This window comes from Mustela erminea, unplaced genomic scaffold (assembly GCF_009829155.1).
Source record: "Mustela erminea isolate mMusErm1 unplaced genomic scaffold, mMusErm1.Pri scaffold_49_arrow_ctg1, whole genome shotgun sequence".
NCBI lineage: Eukaryota > Metazoa > Chordata > Mammalia > Carnivora > Mustelidae > Mustela > Mustela erminea.
This window is the reverse complement of record NW_022476409.1, coordinates 23057-42728: the sequence shown is the minus strand read 5'-3', so window position 1 is coordinate 42728 and position 19672 is coordinate 23057. Positions and strand designations below refer to the sequence as shown.

General features: G+C 54.8%; 1 protein-coding gene across 2 annotated transcripts in view; it reads right to left on the bottom strand.

The window, feature by feature from the left end:
- Positions 1–5678: 5678 nt before the first annotated feature.
- SLC2A1 (solute carrier family 2 member 1) overlaps positions 5679–19672 on the bottom strand; it is a 28611-nt gene continuing 14617 nt past the window's right edge. For both annotated transcript variants that reach the window (XM_032332008.1, XM_032332007.1), the window contains 8 exons: positions 11008–11168; positions 10619–10859; positions 9828–9990; positions 9543–9730; positions 9180–9284; positions 8639–8740; positions 7189–7392; positions 5679–6757 (listed from right to left, as the gene is read on the bottom strand). In XM_032332008.1, coding sequence (XP_032187899.1) covers positions 6557–6757; positions 7189–7392; positions 8639–8740; positions 9180–9284; positions 9543–9730; positions 9828–9990; positions 10619–10859; positions 11008–11168 — 1365 coding nt within the window. In that variant the 3' untranslated portion in view covers positions 5679–6556. The remainder of the gene's footprint in view (positions 6758–7188; positions 7393–8638; positions 8741–9179; positions 9285–9542; positions 9731–9827; positions 9991–10618; positions 10860–11007; positions 11169–19672) is intronic.

The following is a 19672-nucleotide window of genomic DNA, read 5'->3' as shown; positions in this document are numbered from 1 at the left end:
TGTTGGGAAATGATAATAGTTCCTATTTTTTATCATTTCTCTGACCAAACTCTACATGAAGAGTATATCACTTGGTCTTACCTAATCCTTGCAGATCTCTGGGGTAAGTATATATTTTTTAAACATCTTTATATATTTATTTGTCTGAGAGAGAGAGAGAGAGAGAGCAATCAAGCAAGCATAAAGAGGGGAGCAACAGAGGGAGAAGAAGCAGACTCCCCGCTGAGCAAGGAACCCAGTGCAGGACTTGATCCCAGATCTCTGGGACCATGACCTCAGCCAAAGGCAGGCACTTAACTGACTGAGCTACCCAGACATCCCTGGGGTAAGTATTCTTACCTGTGTTCCTTGTCTTAGCTTCTACTCTCACCTCTGTAAAAAGACAATAAAAACTGATGGGGGTTTGTGTCTGGGCGATATGGCCCCCGAGCCTGTACTTCCATCCCTTATCCTCATGCTCCTTAAGGATCTGCCACTGAGAACCAGATGTCAAGGTCAAATGTTAACAAGGCTGGGGCAAGGGAACTGAGACACACTGTAAATTACATCACAATCTGCATAAAGTGGTGTGGAAATAAATTATAAGCCTTGAACACTTTCATATACCTTGTTTAAAATTAGATTTTAAACCTTAGGCCCAAGTATCAGTGATACTTCATGAGAAACTTTGAGTGCAGCCTGTCACCACAAGCGCTTTTGAAATACAAAACACTAAAAAATCTTCTATCCTCTGCTTAGAAAGAAAGGAAAATGGTGAGAGAATATTTACTTGCCAGTGTTTACAAAGTTTAAGTTAAATCTATCTTTATCCTTCATACTTCTTTCTGTCATAGAGAGCAACTGAATTCTGAAGACCCCTTATGAGGAAAGGCAGTGAAATTCTTTTAATAGAAGTTCATTTCATAACTACCTTTCATGGGTTGTTGTAACCTCACAACTGTATTTTTATTACAGAAAACTATATATGTTGAAATGAGGAGAGCTGTGTTGGTCTCCTCAAAGTTGTAAAATACGCCACAGGAGGTTGGATCTGCTCACCAACCCGTGAAAACTAACCTGCTGACCATAACTGTCGACTACAATTGACACAAAATACCAAAACAGGGAAGTCTCATCTTACATTTAGAAACAAAAGTTCTGGGGCACCTGGGTGGCTCAGTGGGTTAGGCCTCTGCCTTCGGCTCAGGTCATGATCTCAGGGTCCTGGGATCGAGTCCCTTGTTGGGCTCTTTGCTCAGCGGGGAGCCCGCTTCCCCCTCTCTCTCTGCCTGCCTCTCTGCCTACTTGTGATCTGTGTCTATCAAATAAATAAATAAAAACCTTTTTTAAAAAAAACTTCTCATGTGATCTAAAGGCTCGACACAATCTAGCTGTCTGTCACCTCTTTGACCACGTCTACTTGTCACCCTAGTCCAGTGGTCTTGACCTCCTTGCTGGAGGCCAAACACGGCCCGCCCCTGCACCTCAGAAATTGCTGTACCTTGACTTAGAAGGTTTTTTCCCCCAGGCATGTATATGATTTTCTCTCTCCCTCCCTCATCTGTGTTTAAATATCACTCCCTTGGGAGACACGCAAATTATCTCATCTAAAAACTTACCTATCTACGCCTACTCTCACAATCCATCATCCTCTCTCTTTAGACTGCCTTTTCCCCCCATAACACAAATCACCATCTGATACCTTATTATGCATTTGTTGATGGCTTATTGGGTTCTCCCCTCAGAATGTAAGCTCCATGAAGGTCTATAATTAATAACTCCCAGCCCTGGAATAATGCCGGACTCCCAGTAATTCATCAGTAAATGAATGAAGCAAAACAAAAGATCTGAGTTCCAAGACAGGAAACAGCCTGCACTGGGAATCTATCAACAGGTGGTTTAGGAGATATCCAATGTCAGAGCCAGAGATGACCGCGAGAATGGAAGAAATCACTGGGAAACCACAGAAGTCTCGATGGTGAGCACTAGACTTTCCCAATAGGGTCGAAGGGGGAATGTGGACTAACTCCAGCTGATGCTGGCTTTACACATATGTTATCTTCTTTCATCTTATTATCACCACAGATGAGGAAATAGAAGATCAGAAAGGTGATTTCTTCAAGGTTATTCTGCTAAATAGCACGTTCTTTCCAAGATGCCTCATTGCTTAGGAGAAAGCTTGGCAAAAAGTGTGTGCCCAGTTAAGTAACAGTTGAAGGAATGAATGGACACGTTGTAGAGAAAGTGACAGTTAATTTACTCTACTTGAGATCAAATGGCCTTTCAAAGAGAGCAAAGGCAGACCAGGAAAAAGCAGTTTGAACAAAAAGTTTTGGGTTAGTTAGGTGAGGAGCTGTTCAAGAAACACTGAACACATCACTGTGGCTGGATCCTTTAGTGCTGAAGGAGCATAGTGGACGCCAAGGTTTCCAAGGACCAGAATGTGAACAATCTTGCTTGCTAGGTTAAGGAATCTGGGCTTTATGATGAGATAGTGGGGAGTATTAAGCAATAGAATAATGTGGTCATACACTGCTTTAGAAAGGTCATTCTGGGATACCAGGGATAGGGTCACCAAGTAGATTTAACAGTCCTAGTGAAGGGTTATCTCAAGGACTCTGAACCCCCTGAAAGGTTGAGGTTATCACCTGCCCAAAGAGTTCACACAACAGCCACTAGCTGGCAGCAATGTCCAAGGAGCAGCTTCCCCAGGGTCGTGATGGGATGTATCACCTGGGGGAAAACAAAACTTATAGGTGGCAGGGTGATCTGAGTGGAGGGAAACCAAAGGCCCATAGGAGAAGGAGTATGTGGAGGTCACTGCCTAGAGGATGGTTAGGTGAGGTGGGGGCAGTGGTGAGCAATGAGGCTGCATCTGAGCTCTAGGCACTGATCCTGAATGGCCTTGAATTTCTGGACCAAGGAAGCTGGGCATTATCCCAAGGGAAATGGGGACCCAGGGAAATTATTAAGTAGGAGAGAGAGACATGACCAGATGTGCATTTTAGAAAGATTTGTGGTGGGGGCCCGGGGGGGGGGGGGCGCCTGGGTGGCTCAGTCAGTAGAGCATGAAACTCTCGATCTTAGGGTTGTGAATTAAAGCCGCACACTGGGTATAGAGATTACTTAAAAATAAAATCTTAAAAAAGAAAAAAAAAAAAGATTTGCAGTGTGGGGAATAAGAGGAGACAGAAAGCAAAGAGAACAGTGAGATGAGATGACATGAGATGAGATGCTGCAGTGATCCTGGGAGAGAGATGATGAATAGCCAACAGCAAGGCCAGCAACTGCAATGGACAGGATGGGTCAGATCTGTGGGTGATTTAGGAAATAAACATCCTAGGATGAGAAAGGCGGCTTTCAAAATGTTGATTTCACAGAAGAGAATTAATATTCTTTCCCTATTATTAAATATACATGCTTAATTGTTGGATTTTCTGGCCTAAAACTGCACTGGAACAACTCAGATTGTAGAACGTCACTGAAGTCTAAATTCTAGTTCATTCGCTCAACAGCCCTGAGCGGAGTCTGCGGTGGCATCCTGGGGACAACGGAGTGACTTAGCAGGGGCCTCCCCAGTCTGGTGGAAGGACAGCCACCTCCTGTGTCAGCGATGGAGGAAAGAGCACGCCGCGGGGCACAGCGCGGTAATCCGATGCAGGTTTTCAGGGAGAGGAGGCTTTTGAGCCCAGGGTATCAGATGGAGGCTCTCACAAGCTGTCAGCGAACTGAGCTAAGTCCTGGAAAAGAAGGTGGCCGAGCGCAGCCTCGTTATCTGTTTACCCCCTTCCGTCGGAGACCGCACACGTCACCTTGTGCGCGCTAGGAATCCCAGCCCGGCTACACTCGCGGGTGGCCGGCGCTCCAGCCGCGCGCACACACATCTTCCCGCACGCAGACCTCGGAGGGGCTCCCGCACGGGGGCTCGAGCAGCTAGGCTGTGATTGGTGGCGGCCTGGGCCCCCGCCCCTCGCCAGCCAACAGTGCGGCCGATTGGTGGAGACGGCGCGGAGCCCCGCCCTTTCTGCGAGGCGACGAAAGGAGCGCCCTCCGAGCGGGTCCTGGCGAACTGGGGCTGGGGTCCGGGGTGGATGGCGGATACCCCCGGTGCGCGGCCGGGAGAACAGGCGTCGAGGGGACGGAAGCCGTGCCTCCCGGGGCATTGTGGGCCACGGCTGGGGCGGGTCCGGGCTCCCGGCGCCTGCGCGCACCGCGCACTTTGGGAAATGGCCGGCGCCCGGCACGTAGGGGCGATCCCTGTAACGCCAGGGGACAGGCGAGTGGGTTCTCGGGCATTTTCACACCCGGGTCTGGAGCCCTAAGGGCGAGGCGGGTTTGGGATGCTGTCGGCTCTGCCCCGCTTCGGGGCCTCGGACTGGTGGCGCCACCGACTTGTCATCTTTCGTGCGCTCCTCCCTCCCCACCCATCCCCTGACGGTTTCCTTGCACCCAGCGGGAACAGCCTCCAGGGGTGTCGCCGTGAGCTTTTAAGAGCTCGGAGCTCACCCCTGCATCCTGGGCCCCTCTTCGCACTGCTCCTCTAGGCTCTCTCGAAGCTTATAAAGGTAACTGCTTTCAACGGAACGTCTTTGGAGGCCCAAAAAGCTTCCTCTGTCAAACTTAACACCTGGCCCCAACCCTTCAGGCTCCGGCAAGGTTAACCCTTTTCTGAACCACAGTCCTCTGTGACTTGGGGATGGATAATGCCTCAGATTCTTTGTACCTAATGATGGCCACAGGCACTTACATTTACTAAGTACCTGTTTTCCCCTCTTCATTCCGCCTACAATCGTTCTCCGCCTGAGGGAATTTGGAATTTTACATAATTCTGCGTGCTATGAAGACTTCTACAGGCAAATTCCAGCCCCCACCCGCGCGTCCCGGTTCTCAGTTGAAGCTCTAGGGACTAATTTCCTTGGCGCTTTGTTTCACAACTCTTCTCCACGTGTCCGCTGTGTGCCAAGCCCACCTTTAATGCCAAACACCCCGATGAACCAAATTGACTTCCACAAAATTGATACCAAAGGGAGAAATCAGGAGTTGTAGGTTAAGAGGAGGAAGAGTAGATAGGAAAGGAAGAGATGAAGTTCTTGAAATTCCTGGATAGGAATGGGGGGGTCAGAAGTCTTCAGAGAGGCCACAGTAGCTCTAAGCTGGATCAGAGGGGGCATTTCCAAATGAAATGAAGGCAGCCTGACAGTGCTCACTGGGCCCATTGGTGGTGGTGGTAGGACCGGATGACTCAAGTTTGGGTAAAGAGTTGTGTAATTGTTAGAAGTAGGAGTTCTAGAATGATTTGCTGTGAGGTTTCAGGCCTCTCTGGGCCTGTCAAATGCAGATGTAGTACCTACCTCACATTTAAGATAATGCCTATCAAGGTTAGCACATCATTTTCTGAAAACCAGCTCTCATGTGAAAAAAAAGAGTAATGCCTCAAATGCCAGCTTAGATTTTCTCTGGGTGATAAGGCGTCTCCCAACCAAGTACAGGCCCAACCCTGCTTGGCTTCTATCAGTGAGGTCAGGTGCATTCAGGGAGGAATGGCCCTAGACAGACAAAGCAGGTGTTGATTAGAAGTGCTTGGAAGGGACTGGATCTTGAGTCAGAAGTCCAAAAGGTCATGGTCACTATGGCAGTTGCTTCTCTCCCATTCCATCCAAATCTCCCTACCGTTAACACACAAGCATTTCAAAACCATGTTTCTAAAAACCAGCCATTTATATCTGTTTAGGTAAGTTACAGAAGGAGTAGGGTGGTGTATTTACAAATTGGTTTGTCCAGATATACTATAACTTAGTGTCTGTATTTAATATTGACAACCAAAAAATATATATAAATATCTTCCATCTATACACAGCAGGGCAGGAGTGTCTGTGGTCTTCTTGCGCAGAGGGTTCTCAGCCTCCCAGGGCCCTCCTCTTGTGATGATCGTCTGGCCCTCAGTGCAAAGGAGACTAGAAGCTGGTAGCCCAGTTGGCCCTTCCCCTCTCCTCCCTGCACTCCAGTGCTCTCAACTGGTCTCAGGCAAGGCAAAATTACTTTAAGTGGTTGGGTAGGAAGGGCGAACCCTAATGGAGCCTGACACTTAGGGCAGGGAGATCCAGGCCTCAGAAGAGAGTGGCCACAGCTACCTCTTGGGATAGAAGCCTCATAGTTCATAGTTCGATTAGTGTGTCCTTGGTCATAGGTCCAGCCCTACAGATTAGCGTGGTGAAGAAGGCAAGTGTTTAGGCAGGGCTTGGTCCCCACCTTCAGGTACTGAGCCATTCAGGGTGAAGTCTGGGGTGTAGATAGAGGAGACTCTGGCTGATAAAAAAATAGTAACAAAATCAGTAATAAAAAAATTATAAAACTTGTTGCTTGTCTGAATAGATCTGAGCAATAGTCTTGTTTTTGTTAAAATCCTGGAGCCATTAACATCCTGAATACTCTTCTGGACATCTTTGTTGGCTGAAGGAAGGAGCCCCAGGCCCAGCTCTGCTGAAATCTGTCAGTTTGGAAATCTTATCCAGCTGCCTGTGCTCCGAGAGATCCTTGGAGCTGCTGGGAGCAGGCCAGGCTGGTAGTGTGGGGCGCCTCACACTTGGGAATCAGCCCCCAGGGGGTGGAAGAGCTCCTCGGGCGTCTTGTCACTTTGGCTGGCTCCCCCCTGCCGGAAACCAGAAGCAATCTCGTCAAAGGTCCGGCCTTTCGTCTCAGGAACTTTGAAGTAGGTGAAGATGAAGAAGAGAACCAGGAGCACAGTGAAGATGATGAAGACATACGGCCCACACAGTTGCTGAAAAACACACAGATACACTCGTTTGGAGCACTGACCCTTCCTCCTGGCTGTAGGGCCTTGACCTGTAAGACTTGGGGCCTTTGATCTGAAGAAGGGACAACTGAAAAAGCCCCCAACCCAGGAGTGCTGGGATGATTAAATGACCTGCCTGCACCTGGCACATAACGGGCTCCAGGGAGCAGGGTCCCCCCACCCCGGGTTCCCCCACCCCCACCCCCAGCAGAGCAGAATGGAGACAATTCAAAGCTAAGTAAGAACCCTGGAATGGAGGTCAGGGTTTTTAGCTGTGTGATCTGGGCTTCGGAGCCTTGACTTCCTCCTCAGCAGGATTCGGACGTAAGAGCTGGGAGAGCACTTGGCACAGCAGCGCGAGGGGGGCCTGCGTGCAGGAGAGGAACGGTGGGCATGGAGACCGGGGCGGTTCTCACCTCGACATACTGAAAGCACATGCCCACAATGAAATTTGAGGTCCAGTTGGAGAAGCCAGCAACAGCAATGGCAGCTGGGCGAGGACCCTGGCTGAAGAGTTCAGCCACAATGAACCACGGGATGGGGCCAGGGCCTACTTCAAAGAAGGCCACAAAGCCAAAGATGGCCACGATGCTGAGATAGGACATCCAGGGCAGCTGTTCCTGTTGAGGACGAGAGAGGGGTGGAAAGCTGGATTAGGCGGGGACTGGACGCTCCAAGAAAACACACTGCTGACGTAGCCCAGGGCAGGGCTAAGAGAGCTCTCGCCTGGGAGGCAGGTGGCTTGGGGCTGACCCTGGATTGGCTACATTAGGCTTGGGGCTGATCCTGGATCGGCTACATGACGTAGACTCTCCACTGGGTCTCACTTTCCTCATTTGAACAAAATGACTTAAGTCCTGTAAGGGCGGGTGTGCGGTGGAGTGTACCCTTCGGGAACAGTAACGCGGGGTGTACATGGGAGGGGCTAAGAAGAGGTTCCTGCGGTCCCCTAGCTCTGGACGCAGAGCAGTCTGTCGGAAGCTGAATGATGGGGAAGAACATTCCTGGGGTAAATGTTAAGGACTATAGGGTGCTCAGCTCAGGACCAGCAGAACACGCCCCAAGCAGGTGGCCAGATATCATCATTGTCCTCCGGGAGGCCACCGTGGAAAAGCCATAGGCTTTGGTTCTGATCCCAGATCTGTTACGAATCCCCTGCAGCGTGCCAGACCTCTTAGCCATCACCAGACTCTGGATCCAGACTTTGGTTAAGCTGTCAAATGAGCAAACTGCTGCTTCCTTGCCCTGGAGGCGGACAAATGAGGGTTTGTGCAGGGAAGGTGGCTTGCACACGGTTACCATTGTAACCAGCAGACCTGAGATGAGCTCCTAGCTTTGTCCTTTATCTGCTGCTGCCTTCCTCACCTCACTGGACTACGTTTACCACACCTGGGAACTGGGAATACTAACTGCACCACACGGGGCAGTGGCCGAGAACGGAGAGAAAGCATGCTTCCACGTGGTGGTGGTTGCGGGGGCTCCTATTTTCTGGGGCTCTTCTACAGATGAACTAAGGCCATGGAGGGAGACTTTGAAAGGTTCAGTACTGGCAGAGCAATTCCTGGGGAGAGGATGCTTAGGTTATAGGGCCAGAGGTGCTGTGGCAAGAACGCACCAAACCCGGCGAAGCCAGGGCACGACCAGTCGTAAGTGGGTGGAAGGAGACAGCTCTGGGGGGCCAGGAGGTCAGACCTGAGCCCGAGTGGGGTTGGGAAGAAACGAGCAGAACTAGGGAGAGGGCAGCTCCCACCGGGGCCTCTGGATGCCCCTGGCCAGGCTGGGGCTGCCATCCTCCTCCTGGGACCCGAAGCTCCTGGTGCTATCCCCCAACTCGTGCCACCCCACCGCCACAGCATGGCCACTCACCAGCAACGCCAGCGCGATGGTCATGAGCACGGCACAGCCCGCCATGCCGGCCAGGCCGATGAGGTGCAGGGTCCGCCGGCCAGCTCGCTCCACCACGAACAGCTGCGGGCAGACACGGGGTCAGCGCCACCCGCTCCTGCTGCCTCTCTGACCCGCAACCCCATCCAGAGGCTCGTCCCCAATGCTGGGAAAGCCACACGGCACCGCCTCCCCCCTGGGGCTCAGCATGGGGACTACACAGGACTTGAGGGGCGGAGAGCCAGATCCAGACGGCAGGATGGGGTGACGGCTGGCCCCAGAGGGCGCGGAGCATTCTGGCTGGGACTCTGGGCAGCCACTGCACTTCTTAGCATCAGTGTCATAGGCTGTTAGACTTGAGTAATGAACTGGACAGGCTTGTGAGGATGAGCCGACACACACTTACGAGAACCTGACACACGCTCGGCTCATAGTAAACGCTGCTATTCGGCAGCGAGGCCCTAAGGCCAGCTTGAGCCAGACCCCGACAGCTGAGTGGGGGTGGGCCCTGATGCTGACTCACCGACACGACAGTGAAGGCTGTGTTGACGATGCCGGAGCCGATGGTGGCATACACAGGCTGCTGCACCCCCGCCTTCTCGAAGATGCTCGTGGAGTAATAAAACACCTAGGGGATGGACAAATGCTTGGGGTTTGGCCAAGTGCCACAGCCATTCTCCTGCTGCTGTCCCTGTGGGTACGGGACCCAGGGCAAGGACAGGATGAAGGGGACCCGGCACCAGGGCCCTGAGGGGTTTTGGCTCTGCAGAAAAGCCGTTGCTGCGGCAGGGGTGTTTGTTTTCAGTGGGGGATCTGGTCCCAGCACACACTTGACCGCAGGGTTTGGCTGCGGCCCACGGGCAAGGGCGGCTGAGGGGGCACTCACAGCATTGATGCCCGACAGCTGCTGGGACAGCTGCAGCACCACGGCGATGAGGATGGGCTGGCGGTAGGCGGGCGAGCGGAACAGCTCCAGGATGGTGACCTTCTTCTCCCGCATCATCTGCCGACTCTCCTCCTTCATCTCCTGCAGGTCGCGGGTCACATCAGCCGTCCCGCGCAGCTTCTTCAGCACTGCAGGGGGAGGGACCGGAGGGAAGGTGGGGGTGGCTCAGAGCAGGAAGGCGGCCAGGGCCGGGGGGTGGGGAGGAGGGCAGGGCCCTGCCCGTACCACTCTTGGCCCGGTTCTCCTCGTTGCGGTTGATGAGCAGGAAGCGGGGGCTCTCGGGGCAGAAGGGAAGCAGGACGCACTGCACCAGGGCTGGGATGAAGATGACGCTCAGCAGCAGGGGCCACAGGTCCTCGTTGCCCATGATGGAGTCCAGGCCGAACACCTGGCGGAGGCCGGGATGGAGGAAGCCGCCCTGGCCACCCCCGCCCTAGCCACCCCCACTCCCAGCCCCGCACCAGCCCGTGGCCTCCGCCCACTTTGTAGAGGGGCTGCTGGTCAGGCGAGGTGAGGCTCTTCGGAACCTCAGTTCCCTCAGTCGTCACACAGGGAAAAGTAGGACCTACCTCACAGCAGAAGTGGGAGGACACATGTGGCAAGGGTGAGTCACAGGGCATGGGGGCTTTGGGGATGGGGAAGGGAAAGCCTTCTGGAGAGAAGGTGGTGTCCATGTAAAGGCATCAAGGCCTGGAGGCATGGGAGAGCCCGGCATGTGGAGATACAGGAGAAGGACAGGACACAAGGCTGAGGAGGCTGGGACGAGAAGGGCCAAGTCATCTGGACTTGGCTCTTGTGCCTGGGAGGCCATGGGGAAGTGGTGAGCGGAGGAGTGTTCGCTGGGATCTAAGCCTACTAGGATGTGTGCCACGAGGCCATCCTTCGCTGCAGGGCTGCAGAAGGCTGGCTGAGAACGGTCATCGGGGAGACATCTGGACACACACACGAGAGCCACGGAAGCTGTGGGGCGCGGGGGGCTCGGGCAGTGTGAGCAGACAGACCCTGCCCCGGCTTACCTGGGCAATCAGGATGCCGACGACGATGCCCAGCTGGTGCAGGGTGCCCAGGGCCCCGCGGAGGGCCGTAGGGGACACCTCCCCCACATACATGGGCACGAAGCCTGTGGTCAGGCCACAGTACACACCAATGATGAAGCGGCCCAGGATGAGCATCTCAAAGGACTTGCTCAGTTTCGAGAAGCCCATGAGCACAGAGGACACAAAGGCCAGCAGGTTCATCATCAGCATGGAGTTCCGCCTGGGGGTGGGGTCACCGGTCAGGTGCGGGCCTGCATCTCCCCAGAGTCCCAGGGGCTAGGTCACAGACAACACCCTGAACAGGCAGGGAAGTCTCCCCTCCCCCCATCTGGGACCCCCTGGCCACAGCCAGAACCCCTTCTGCTCACCTGCCAAAGCGGTTAACAAAAAGGCCCACAGAGAAGGAGCCAATCATGCCTCCTACAGAGAAAATGGCCACAGAGAGGGACCACAGGGTGGTGAGTGTGGCCGACGAGATGCTCTCCCCATAGCGGTGGAACCATGTCTGGTTGTAGAACTCCTCAATCACCTGCGGGAGGAGAAGCAGCCTGCTGGGGAGGGGAGGCAGTGGCCCTTTTTCCCTTGCGTGGTCCCCTCCATGGGGGCCACGGACCACAGGGTGCCGGAGAGGGCCCAACACCTGGCTGGGCCCCAAGCTCACTGCATATCCTTAAGCCAAGTCCCTCCCTTTGGTGGGCCTCAGTTTCCCCAGGTGAGGAACAAGGGGCTGGGCTCCATCTCCAAGAGGGGAGCCAGCTTTTATGCTTCCCCCAGATGCAGTTTCCAGTACCCTCAGGGGTCACAAGGTTAACAGAACTTGCTAGCGGGAGAGGGATACAGCAAATGACCCACAGTGAAGTTCAGGCACAGGGCAGGGAGAGGTTCAGGGAGAAAGTGTCTCCTCCAACTTGGCCCCCTCTTCTCTTCATGGCACCCAAGGCTCTCCTGGCCTCTGTGCCTTCTCCCCAACCCCATGGCTGGGGAGGAAACACAGCTGGACAGATGGCTCCTGGTTCCAGACGCTCTGGGATGAAGGGAAGGGCAGCTCACTGACTCACTGACTTTACCCTCAGCACCGGCATACAAGACGTGCACCTGAACCTCACACAACTGCCTTCTGACCCCTCGGCCCAGCTATGTGGGAGTTCCACCCCGAAGGATGACCCATGACCTCTTCCCCTGTGCCAGGTGCCAAGCTGGGACGTATGGGGAAGGCTAAGGACAAGGAAGCAGTTCCAGGAACTGGAAACACCTGTCCTAGAGGCCTGCCCCCCCCCACAGCCCTGCCCCCACCCAAAGGAGGGCCTGGCCTGATCCACCGGTTCTCCCTGGACACATTCACCCTACTCTCAGGCAACGCAGCCACACACCCAGTGCCACGGGACCGGTCTGACCCATCCAGCCACATGCGTAGCTGGGCATGGACCCAACGTACCCAGAAACGGCCTTCTGTGCACTCGCCCCATCTCGCACACACACTGGTGTTCATAGTCTGAATATTCCTGGGTTCAGCCAGTCACAAACCTGCATGTCTCTCTCCGCTTCCACCACCTGCAGCTCAAACTCGGCTCCTTGCCCACCGAGCCCGTGCCCAGTCTGTCCAGGCAGCCCTCCCTGCAGCACGCGGCGAATCCCTTGGCATGCAGCAGTGTGTTGCCTCTCGCACCACCTCCGCGCCACTGCTCTCCGACCTCCCTAACCCTCCCAAGCCCCAGGGGTCTAGCAGAAGAGGAAATGGTAGGCAGCTACAACTGCCCAGGTTGGGGGTAGAGGGGGACGGAGGCCTTTGGTCCCAGGACAGATCATCAAGTATGCTGGGCCTGGCCCCATGGCTGCAATGGGTCCTTGGCCTCTCCATTTCCTGCCCGGCTGCCATGATCTGTCCCAGGTCTCTGGAGACGGCTGACAGGAGGCCAGGGTCCAGGGGGTTAGGAAGGGTTGACATGGGCCTGGGGAACGGAGGAAGGCAGCCCCCATCTGTCCCAGGGAAGCCAGAGAGCACAGGGGTTACGAACCTGGGCAACAACAGAGTTCAGGTCCCAGCTCTACCCCGTTATCACAACCATGACTTTGGACAAATTATTTCATCTCCAATGGCAACATTAGCATTATCTACTTCAGAGTGCTGCAGGGAACCAATGAGACAGAGTGCCTGCGTGGTGCCTGGGGACTGAGCCAAGGGACCCCCATGACGTTCCGGGACCGGCCCGAGGGCAGTGCAGACCGCTGACAAGGTCCAGCCAACCCTGCATCCCAGAATTCAAAGTCAAGGCTCTGGGTCAGATACCAGTCCGGCCTCCCCACCTCGCACCATCTCTACCTCGGCTCTAGGACTCATTTCCACACTCTCCACAGTTATTCCATCTGGAAGGACCATCCTGCCTTAACCATGCTGAGAACTTGTGAGATCCAGCTCACAGGGTCCCAGGAGTCTGTCCTCTCTGAGGACAGGGACCCCAGGTATTCACACTGGGGCCTATCCCAGGGCTGGGGCCTATCCCAGGACTGGTGTCAGGGACACCTGGTGAGGGAATAGGAGGCTAAAACCAAGAGAGGGCCTCAGGTTCTCCTCCTGGGAGCTTCTGCTTCTCCTGGGGGGAGGGGGGCAGAAAGAAGGCAGATTTTAACAAAACAAAGTGCTTCTGTTCTTCAAGGGCTAACACCAACCCCCATGGAGGACTGGTTGGGAGAAGTAATGCTCCATTTATCAGGCTCTGCAGAGAACAGTCCGTCCTGGAAAAGGGGACTGTCCAGATAAATGACACTCAGGCCACCGAGAACCCATCATCGGGGTGGAAATCTCTCCCCCTGTCAGTCTCACTCTGCTGCCCCTGGGGCTCTCTCCAGGGGCACGGAGACCACCCCTCTGCCCCAGATGATCTTTAATGTTTGCATTTTGTAGTTCACAGGGTCTTCCTCTGCCCCCCGTGGTTCAGATGTTGTCTCAAGAGAACGCTCCACATGTATCATTCTGATTTTTGCCAAGAAGCCAGCTAGCAGAATTACCCGAATTGCGTGCAGAGTCCACAAGTGATGAGTAAGGGCTTACTCCCTAAATGAGCCTGAAGATGTGAGGCTGAGCTCTTTCAGCAGCTCAGGTCTTTAACCCTCTTCTTGGAGGGTGGCTGGGGATGCTGAGGTGGCCAATAAGAAGACCACATTTCCAGAGGCTCCCCGCACCCAGTTAAGTGTGCTGCTTGTGGTAGCAAGTCAGAGGGACCCAACCTTGTCCAGAGCTAGCTCAACGGCTCGTGAGCTCCCCAGCTACTCAGACCACTCAATGGGGATGGCTGAGGGTGAGCCACCAGCCCCCTCCACCCTCTCCCTCCCTGAAGCCCCAGCCCCAGGCTCATCCTTTCTACTCCCCAGTGGCACTTCCTGGCCAAGTTGAGGCTGCACAGTGGGTTCCTGCCTCTTGATCTGGCACTTGAGATTTCTGGGAAGAAGGTATGTCTGGTTTTCCATTTCTGCTGCTAGTGTGGGGACTCCGTGTCCTGTCCCCCCCCGGGGGGGGGGGGGCGGTCCATGGCCCACGTGGGCCTGAGCTGGCCTTGGGCCCAGGAAAATTAGAAGAATGCTACACAGGGAGAAGCTCTGGGATTACCCCCCACCTAGTCTGTGCCCTCAGCGTCCATCCTACCAGTGGATGCCCCCAAGGGCAGCCTACAGTCCCCCAAAAGGACCCCACAGACCCAGGCTCCACAACAGGGTCACCGGCAGCCTCCAAAAGCCCAGCTCATATGTGAGGTGAGGCCAGGCTCGTGCTTCTCTGAAAGCTTCCACCTCACACGCTCCTTACAAGCTTTGACCCTGCTGCCACCCTGCAGGCAGTCAGTCACTAGGTCCCACCAAACCTCCCTCCTGATCTGTCCCATTCTCTACCCGTGCAGCACCTGCCCTAGGTCTCGCTGGATTCCGCTCCTGACTCCTCCCATCCACTGAAGCGGTTCTGCTTCCCATGATTAATTACTCCCCATCATGCCATCAAAGCCCTGCACGTCCAACGCTCCAGGCTTAGCCATCCATCCGCACCTCTGCTCCCTTCCCAACCCCTCCCACACGAGGGTCCATGAGCACTTGAATGCTGGGAGAAGAACGGGGACTACCATGGCATCAGGCTCTCAGGAGTTGAGGGCTATGAAGGATCTCTGACCCTAGAAGGCAGATGCCCATGGGGGACACCGCAGGGGTCAGTGGGGCGAAGCGGGCCTGCTCTGGACAGCTGAGATCCCTGGACTAGACAGTTCCCAGTAAAAAGCTCTTCCTCAGCCTGCAATTTTCCTGGGGGTGACAGGGTAGGCTTGCGTCACAGATCTGACTCCTTGGGAATCCCTCCCTCTCCTCCTCCCCGAGCGCAGGCAACTGTGGGAGAAGGACCACATGTGTGCCGGTCTGCAGAGGAAGTTCGGACTTCCTCTGTGTCTGGGTAGTGTCGGTAGTCAGGCCCTGGGCATGAGGCAGCGTCTGCTGCCCAGCATACAGAATAAGCAGTTACTCAAGCCACCTAAAGACAAAGGATTATCCCAAGGAATTCAGTGCCAGAAAGGACCTGAAGGAACTAGGGACCTGCCTCTAAAGTCTTTCCTCGGACCCTGCCTGGCTGCCCCAGGCACAGAAACCCAGCAGACCTACAGAGCCCCAGGACACAGGACTTTAGCTCTCAGAAGAAGAGCTTCCTAGGCTTCAGATGATGGGACTGCTCAGGTCACAGGTAGTGAGTTCCCTGTCAGCAGGAAGCATACAAGTCAAAGTTTAGCGCAGAGATTGCTAAGCATTTTATGTAAAAGGCTAGACAGCAAATATTAAAAATGGGCACAGCCGATTTTTCTCCACCACCCGCAACCCTCTAAAAATGTAAAAACAATTCTTAGTGCAAGGGCCTTAAAAAAAGTCGCTAGCTGGATCTGGCCTCCCTGCCAACCCTTGATCTAGAATTCTCAACTACTGCCAAGAGAAGGGGACTGCTTTGGAACCTCTGGCTGGTCTCAACATCCTTCTCTGTAGATTCCTCTATCCCAGGGTCTTCTAGATCATCCTGGGAGGGAGAGTCAGAGCTCCCTCTCCAGCCTCTCTTCTTTGTCCTAGATGTCCCGGGGGGGTGGGGGGGAGATGTAAAGGGGTTGAAGAGCTACCTAAGCTCTGAGCTCCAGTTAGACAGAAGGGCCAGCTTGTCCAGTTCAGTCCCTCAGCCTGGCCTTGACCCCGACTTCCTAGTCCCTGCTTTCCCCTCCCCTAAAGCTTATGTCCCCAGAGCAACACTCAGCCACACCCCAAGGTCAGTGGGGAGTTCCAGCAGATGCTACTGGTGGGGCTGGACAGATAGCCCCACCTGCTTGGTCCCCTGGGGCACCTCCCAGCGCCTGCAGAGAGGACTAGAAGCCAGATGGACCTAGAAGCTGGGTCACAACCCCCCAGTAGAGGCTCCGACCACCCACGCTGCTTCTCTGAAAGAGCCCTGAGATGGCTTCTCTCTAAAACCCAGGCCTGGCCTTTGCTCTAGCTTCCTCACAGGTCCCTGGCCTCCAGGGCCTCCCCTGCCAGCAGAGGGATCTTCAGGTCCCCATAGCAGGCCCCGCTCACAGCCTTGCCTGGCTCCCCACTGCCCTCCCCCTCGCTACCCCCCCAGACCACCCTGGCACCCCGCATCTCTGCAGTTTCCCATGCGCTGTTCCTGTCTTCTCCCCGATGGGCCCTGCATCACCTTTCAGAGTATACACAAACACTCCGAGAGCCATCCCCAACACTCTCCCCTCCATCGCAGGGGTTCTCAAACAGGGGCAACTTGACTCTGCAGAGGACATCTGGCTATGTGTGAAGGCACTGTTGGTTGTCACACTGGTGGGAACGCTGCTCAACGAAACGACACCACTTAGGCGAGCACCCCCCACCCCCACCAACGCCAAAGATCTGGCTCTGACGTTCATTTTGAGAAGAGCCCTGCTCTCCGGGCCAGGCACCTTCTCCCTCTGCCTTCTCTGCTCCCACAGGGCTTGCGCACACTCCCATGGCTGCCCTGAAACAGCTCGTCATCAGGAGACATGTATCCCCTTCTAGACTCAATTTCAACATGGCGTAGGGAGAGGATTCATCTGTGTCACTAGGTCCCAGCAACAGGGCTAGAAGCAGAAAGAGTAGTCACTAACTAATAAATGAGCCACCTCTCTGAAGGGCTGAAGCGATGATGCAGTAATGGTGTAATGGTGTAAGGGATTGTGCAACTGTGTGTGAGAAACCGTTGAGAGGTCTGTACATGACTGAGCTTGACTTGGCCTGGAAGTCAGAGCAAGAGGGACCAGCTGTCAGCTGTAGGTGTGTGAGAGGGTGTATGGCTGCCCATCCGACTGTAGTATGGAACTGCCACTCCTACTGTGGTGGGCAAGGATGCAGACTGGAGCCAGATTCCCTGGGTTCAAATCCCAGTTCTGCCGCTTACTAGCTGTGTGTCCTTCGTTTAATTGCTTAAAATCTCTGTGCCCCCACTTTCTTGTAAAACAGGGATTCTAGGGCCTACCTAATAAGGTTATTATAAAAGAAACTGAAGGATGATTTTTGAAGCACTGAGAGTAAGATCTGGCACACAGTAAGCTGTAAGGGTTTGTGTTAGTGGAGATGGGTGAAGGGGAGAGGGGAGGACCCTGAACTCTCTGGATCTTGATGGAAGTTAAGCAGAGGCTGCCTGGGGCTGAGAGCCTGAAGCCTGGAGCCCAGGGCAGCCCCAGTGGGCAGAGGGCTGTGATGGGAGCCCTCTTCAAGCTGGGTCATCTTGGGCTGACCTTGTCTGCTCTCCAGGCCAAGTTCCTCCTTTGTCAAACAAGGGATGATGAGCCAGTGGACCATTAAGCCCCTCCAGCCACAACTCTGGTTTCTGAGGCTGCCTTATTCCAAGACACGTCCAACAATGTCCCTTGGCCAGGAATGCATGGATTCTAAATGGCCTCTAGTCACCCCTTGTTGGCAACTCGGCCATTTGGGGAAGGGAGAGGCAGCTCTCTCCACCCAGGACAGTGGTCATCAGGATGCCCTGTTCACTTATTTTGCTCTCTGTGGCCGGGCTTCCCTCCTCCCTCCTCCCCAGGAGACAGGAGGCCTGGCAGGGGCACCATCGGGATGTGGTCATCACTCCCTGGTGACGCCTGGAGGCCACCCGTAGCTCAGCCTCTCACTTTCCAAGTGACCTCACCAGTCCAAAGCTTCCTCCTCTAGGAGGAGGAGATAACCCAGCCCCACCCACCTTGTGGGGCAGCTGTGAGGAGATAATTTACCCGGGAGGTGGTTTGTAAACATTTAAGATAATGTTATGATTAATTAACCACTTCCAGGAGGAAGCCCTTTGGGGCCTGTTTTATAAGCTCCAGCTTCAAGCGTCCTCACCATTAGTGGGGTACAGTCTCCTTCAGAGAGCAGGCCGAGGGGACCAGCCCAGGGCTGCATCCTAGGAAGCCGGGCAGTCGGGGTGTGGGCAGTTCCACTTCAGGGCAACGCTTCTAGCCAGTCCATCTCCGCACTGCCTGGGCCACCTCACCTGTCCCTCCTTCCACAAGGGGCCAACTCCCCTTCAGGGTCTGCCTAGCTGCCAACTCCTCCTTGAAAGGCCGCCCCCATCAATCCCACGCCAGCTTTAGCCTGCCTTCCTCCCTGCTCCATCCAGGGCCACCCCGAAGCCCTCCATGAATTAGGAACCCCCCTCCAATTAATTATGCTCTGGCTCTTCCCACGTCTCCCCCAGCCCTTCGGAGTCTTAAGTTAGGGCTGGACTGGGTGGGGCCCAGCTTAGACCATGTGTCACAGCTCTACCCTCCCAGACTGTCTGGGACAGTGCCTTGTGCAGGAGTGAAAGTTTCGGAAGGACTGAGTCACAGGTCGCCTCCCGGCACAAAGGGGCAGCTTCAAGGCCAGCCATTATCTTTTAACTCTCTTGGCCATCCTATCCCCCCTTCACCATTTAGGTGAATCACAGCAAGTCCACTCCTGGTTGGAAGGGCTGGGCCAGGCTGACGAGAAGTACGTGCAAAGTGCAGGTGTAAACACAGGGGCACAGATGGCCACCCCCAGAAAGCCCGCTCCACTGCAGGGTGTGGGCAATGAGCACTGGCCCCTCGGGTCCTCACTGCGGACCTCGTGGCAGCGAGCTCCTCTGGACAGGGGCCCACAGATGCCACCATCAATGACATCCCCAGTTCGGCTGGACCCTCCATGCCGCCCACCAGCCCTCCCCAGCTGTTCTCGCCTTCTGCCGGTCTCTGGTTTTAGGCAGGAGGACGCAAGAATGGGAGAACTGCTCCGTGGATCTGTCCCCATCTGCAAGTTCAGAAGTTTCTCAGTCGCTCCTGGTGGCCAAATGCAACCCTGGTACCTCTGCCCCCCCCGCCCCGCCCCTGCCTCCGGAGACCCCTCCCCGAAACTCGCCCTCACCCCCTCTGCTGATGCCCTAAGGCACATTTTAAAAATGGAATCTTCCCAAATAAAATAAAATAAAATAAAATAAAGTCTTCCCAAGTGAAAAGGCATCTCAGGTGGGCCACCCCTCCAATCACCAACCTCTTTTCTCCCTTCTCCACTGAATCTCTTGGAAGGACCCTCCCTACTCTTTCCCATCCCCCTCCACCCCCACCAGCAGGATGGAGGTTTCTTTCTTTTTTTTTTTTTAAAGATTTTATTTATTTATTTGACAGACAGAGATGACAAGTAGGCAGAGAGGCAGGCAGAGAGAGAGAGGAGGAAGCAGGCTCCCTGCTGAGCAGAGAGCCTGATGCGGGACTCAATCCCAGTACCCTGAGATCACGACCCGAGCCGAAGGCAGAGGCTTTAACCCACTGAGCCACCCAGGTGCCCCAGGATGGAGGTTTCTACCCACGCAGTCCCACCCAGTCAACCTTTGGTCACCACACTGGCAACATCCGGTCTTGGGTGTTGGGCAATAAGGGGCCAGCTGGTCCAGCTCACCTTCTGGGGCTCCAGACAGCACTCCTTCACCCTACTCCCCAACTCCTCTTTTTATCCCAGTCTCTCTTGGGCATCCCCCTCTCCTGCTGT